The sequence below is a fragment of the Nannospalax galili genome, unplaced genomic scaffold (assembly GCF_000622305.1).
Source record: "Nannospalax galili isolate Female #2095 unplaced genomic scaffold, S.galili_v1.0 scaffold167, whole genome shotgun sequence".
NCBI classification, from domain to species: Eukaryota; Metazoa; Chordata; class Mammalia; order Rodentia; family Spalacidae; genus Nannospalax; species Nannospalax galili.
The window spans coordinates 4,171,216-4,176,497 of NW_008358534.1; the positions used below are offsets into that span (position 1 = coordinate 4,171,216).

At 37.6% G+C, this 5,282-nt stretch overlaps 1 protein-coding gene across 1 annotated transcript in view; it reads left to right on the forward strand.

Annotated features, from left to right (window-relative positions):
• Positions 1-5,282, forward strand: part of Mcf2 (MCF.2 cell line derived transforming sequence) — a 118,337-nt gene that overhangs the window by 53,363 nt on the left and 59,692 nt on the right. The window contains exons 5-7 of the mRNA XM_029558015.1: positions 1,824-1,943; positions 2,695-2,811; positions 4,241-4,390. Of these exons, the coding sequence (XP_029413875.1) occupies positions 1,824-1,943; positions 2,695-2,811; positions 4,241-4,390 (387 nt within the window). The remainder of the gene's footprint in view (positions 1-1,823; positions 1,944-2,694; positions 2,812-4,240; positions 4,391-5,282) is intronic.

The following is a 5,282-nucleotide window of genomic DNA, read 5'->3' on the forward strand; positions in this document are numbered from 1 at the left end:
CAATTTTTTTTTCTCTAAAGATTTCATTTGTGTGTGTGTGTGTGTGTGTGTGTGTGTGTGTGTGTGTGTCCATGGAGGCCAAAAGAAGGTGTTGGATCCTTCTGGAGCTGGAGGTGGTTGTGAGCTTCCTGATGTGGATACTGGGAACACAACTCAAGTTCTCTACAAGAGCAGTATGAGCTCTTAACTGCCGAGTCATCTCTCCAACTCCCATAAAATCCAAATTTATGAAACTATTAATACTAACAGAAATATAGGAGCAGTGTTTAAAGGAATTGGGACTGGTAAATAAGTTTTGGATATAATCCCCAAAACTCAGGCCCTAAAGTATAAATAGGCAAACATGATTAAATCAAACAAAACAACTTTTGTACAACAAAGGAAACAATGAACATAATTGAGAAATAGCCTGCACATGGGGAAAGTATTTGTGACTGTTTACCTGACAAGGGGTTAACATCTAGATTGTAAAGGTAAATAAATACATAAATAAATAAATAACTCTCACCAGCAAAACCACCCTCTCCCCAAAGCCCAGTCTAATTAAAACATTGGAAAATGATCTGAATAGACATTTCTTAACAGAAGACATGCAAATCCAACAGGTACACATAAAATTCTCACCATCACTAATCATCATGGAACTGCAAATTAAAAGCTCAGTGAGGCTAGAATTGCTGAAATCAAAATGACAAAACAAACAAACAAACTTGTTAAACTTGTTAGTATAGATTTGGAGAATGAAGAAACCCCCCATTTGCATGGTGGAAATATAAATTAATACAGCCATTATTGGAAAAATAGAGGTTACTAAAAGAAATTGAAAATACAATTCAACAATCCCACTTATGGGTATATCCAAAGAAATTGAAATGATTATATCAAAGAGATACCTTTATATCCATGTTGATTGCAGCACTATCAATGATAGCCAAGGTATGGGGCCATGCACCGGTGAATGGACAAAGAAAATGTGGTAAGCCAGGCATGTTAGCACACGCCTTTAATCCCAGCACTTGGGAGGGCAAAGGCAAGTGGATTTCTCTGAGATCAAGTCCAGCCTGATCTATGAGTTCCAGGCCTATTGGGGCTACAGGGAGACACTGCCCAAATCCTTGCCCCCAACAACATACACGATAGAATATTCAGTCATAAAAGTATGACATACCACTATTTTTGGCAACATGGATGGAAATGGAGGACATTTTATTGGGTCAAATAAGCTAGGCACAGAAAGACTGCTAATTTAATATTGTCATTCATTGATAGAATCTAACAAAAATTTGATCATATTGAAGTAGAAAGTAGAATAGACATCACTTAGTTTAGGAAGGGAAAGGGGGAAGAGAGCTAGAGAGAGGTCAGATAGTTGGTACCAAAGTACAGCTAAAGAGGGAAAGAGCTCTGGTATCTTATTTTGCGGTGGGGGTAATTATAATGTATGAACTCACTATACAGACCAGGCTGGCCTCAAAATCATCTGCCTACCTCTGCCTCCCGAGTGCTGGGACTAAAGGCGTGTGCCAACACACCTGGCTTTAGCAAGTCCAATTCTTTACAAGTTAGTATCTGTTGTCTTGTATGAGAAAATGCCGTACCGGGAACATTAGAAGCATCTGACCTGATAACCTTATGTTATTTTTATTTCCATTTCTATTTCCAAGTTATTTTTAGATATTATCAGTTTCCATTTTAAAGCATTGGCCTTTTACTGACTTTTATGACTTTAAAATTTGTTTCCTTCAATGACCTTTTCTGATATGTGCTCAGCTGGTTGCTTATTTTACCAATTTTGTACCGTTTACTCTTTTTTTTTGCTACAGATTTCTTTCCCTGGGAGCTTACACTTAGTTCTGGTTTTACGCCCTACCAATTTTCTTCAACGAACTTTCACAGACATTGGATTTCGATTTAGCCAGGAGGATTTCATGCTCAAACTACCAGTAAGGGTCTTGTCTAAATATTTTGTTTTTCTAATTTTTATGCATTCTATACCGTTTGTTTTACATGTGCACATATAACATTTAAAATAAAACCTATCTTCAAACAACATAATTCTGAAATGCCCCATAGTCACCTGCTTCTATGGTTAAAAAGGAATAGTTTATGCAACTTACAAGAAAATGATTCCTTTTGAAAAATATGTTATGTGTTACATATGTTGGTTTGTATCTGTATGTCCATATGATTAGGAGTTTTTGTTTTAGTTAACGTTGAGTATATGTTTTGTGTATCTGAAATTCCATGAACTCACATCCTAAGCCAGTTCAGAGTGCCATTGTCTTTATTTTGGAAATATATCTTTGCATGTTTTTATTGTTTGGAATAGAGAGGTCATAAAAAAATGACACTTGAATCTTAACTTACTACATAAATTCCTTTTGCCTTGTTCTGAACACAGCTTTTTTTTCCCCCACAAGGCCTTGTTCTTTAATAATGAAACCTTTTAGACAAGAATAATTAGGTGTTACAGTTTCTATGGAGGCTAATTTTGGTTGACAGAGATGTTTTATAAATAAAAACTGTTATTATCTGAATAAGGTAACGCCTTCAGGTGTGGGGCATGCAGAGAACTGTTGGAAACATTTATAGAAGATAACTTTCTGCTAAGTGTATGCTAAAATTCATTTTGCAGTTTAATGGAGGGATGTCATGAAGGGCAGTTAACAGTATCTTTCTTGCTTATTTATATAGGTTGTTATGCTGAGCTCAGTTAGTGATTTGCTGACATACATTGATGACAAGCAGTTAACCCCTGAGTTAGGCGGCACCTTGCAGTACTGCCACAGTGAATGGATCATCTTCAGAAATGTATGTTGCTTTTGCCCTTACTGTAGAGCCTATCATTCCTTCTAGCCTTACAATCTACCTCTAGAAATTTTTCCTACTTGGGAAAAGCAGATTTTGGGTCTCCTATTTTCAAATACATTTATAATTCAGTATCTTGGTTTTCTTCCATAGGAAATATTTAGAAATGATGGAGAGTCACACAGGATGGCAGTTGAAGGAGAGGCCTAGGGAATAAGGAGATCATGCTCTGCTCATCCCTTCCTGTGGTCATGTAGTAACAAAGACAAAGAGTTTGTGTTGTAATCCTGGCACTGCTGAGTTATAGCTGCGTGATCTTTGACAATATATACATCCTCTTAGAGTCTTTACACGATAAAATGAGATAAATAATGCTTTACCTTATAGGGATCTGGGGAAGACTGAATGAGGGAACAAGTGCAGAATGTTTGACTCAGTGCCTAGTATGTGGCAAATCCTCAGTAAATGGAATTGAGTCTAGTGACGCTTCAGTGGCAATTTGATTTGTGACTGAATCCTGTTTTAGAGATTTGTAAAGAGGTGAGGGCCTTGTGCCTCCCAGGTGGAAGCCTGGCTTTGAAGTGTCCTGACTTTCATTCTCACAGATATGAAAACACTTCTGAAGAAAATAATGAGGGCACTAAATCAGAGTTGCATTTCCCCATATGCCTATTCTTCATTCTAACGATCTGTTTGGCAGATCATTCAGCACAACAGTTCATCCAACAATTCACTTGTTTGCATGAGGGTGAACTGTGTAAATGAGCAGTGTCTAGCTCTTAATAACATATGAAGCCTACACGAAAGAGCAAATCCCTTCAACTACATGGTAAACAGATGGTTCATATCGTCTCCGCATTTTCCCCATCTTCCCGTGAGTTGTTGATTTTGGAAACAGAATCATGCAGTCTTCCTAGCTGTTTTAGGGCAACAGCACCTTTGGGATAACAATTTCTAGATCTATGGCAGTACCTGCAATGAATTGTTGAGGGAAGTTACTCTCCAGTTCCTTAGACCATTATGTTTTCGGAGTGCTAATCATAAATGATAATAAATATAAACTGGCTTCACTGTTCTTGAATCTCTTTAGAAATAAACTTATAATGCAGTTTTGCCAAGTGCAGAGTCTGAAAGAGGTAGGAAAACTAATATCCAAGGCCATAAGGCAAATTACTCAGCACGTTGTACCATTTGGAAAGAGTTTTCATGAGTGTTCAATGAACAAGCACAGAAGAATAGAAAAATACATTCAACAAGACTTTTAATTCTGGTTTTTAGTCTCTTGGAGTTTAGACACAGTTAGTGTAGATTATCAGGGGTGGTGCCAAATTTTCTTAGCATAGAAGAGTTCATAGCATAAGTGATTGCTGTTGAGACCCAAATTTTGATTCGTCGGCACAGTTTCCATCAGTGATCCTCTGGCTTTTAACAGGCGATAGAAAATTTTGCCGTCACAGTGAAAGAAATGGCTCAGATGCTGCAGTCCTTTGGAACTGAACTGGCCGAGACAGAACTACCAGATGATATTCCTTCAATCGAAAACATTCTGGCAATTCGTGCTGAAAGGTATCATCTGTTGAAGGTACGTCTGATTAGAGAAGGCAAACACAAATTAGCTTGGTCCTGCTTGATCCTCCTCATCCTTTTTCTTACTGCTGGGGACAGCCTGTGGTTTCCTGAATGCTAGGCGAGCACTCTACCACTGACCTAAATCCTAGGTTGTGCACCAGATTCTCACTGTGTAGTCCAGGATGACCTGGAAGTTTCTATATAGCTCAGGCTGAACTCAAACTTGAAATCTTCCCTTGCCTTCCCGAGAGCTGGGATTACAAGTATGTACACCATCACACCCTACCTCATGATATTTCTTGTTCCAGAAAGGTATTTGCTGTGTCCATTTCAAACTGACTGTTATATATGGAAGATGAAAGATATATTTCTATATTACATAAATGACTAAAAAGAAGAGTGTGTTGGATATATTGAGTCTTAACTGTCTCCTTTGTATATGGTACATTATCTTAAGAGGTTATTTATTTGAAATGAAAATATTTTGTAAATTTATCATATTAAGAAACATAGTTATAAATTCTGAACAAGATACTTGCAAGCCGCATACGGATACACATCAAAAAGGTCATCCACCATGATCAAGTCAGCTTTATCCCAGAGATGCAGGGATGGTTCAATATACGTAAGTCAATAAACGTCATAAATCACATAAATGGGCTCAACGACAAGAACCACATGGTCATCTCAATAGATGCAGAGAAGGCCTTTGACAAAATTCAACATGCATTTATGTTCAAAGTCCTAGAGAGAATTGGATTGGAGGGAACATATCTCAACATAATTAAAGCCATATATAACAAACCCACAGCCAACATCATTCTAAATGGAGAAAAACAGGAAGCATTCCCATCAAAATCAGGAACCAGACAAGGCTGCCCACTATCTCCACTTCTCTTTAACAT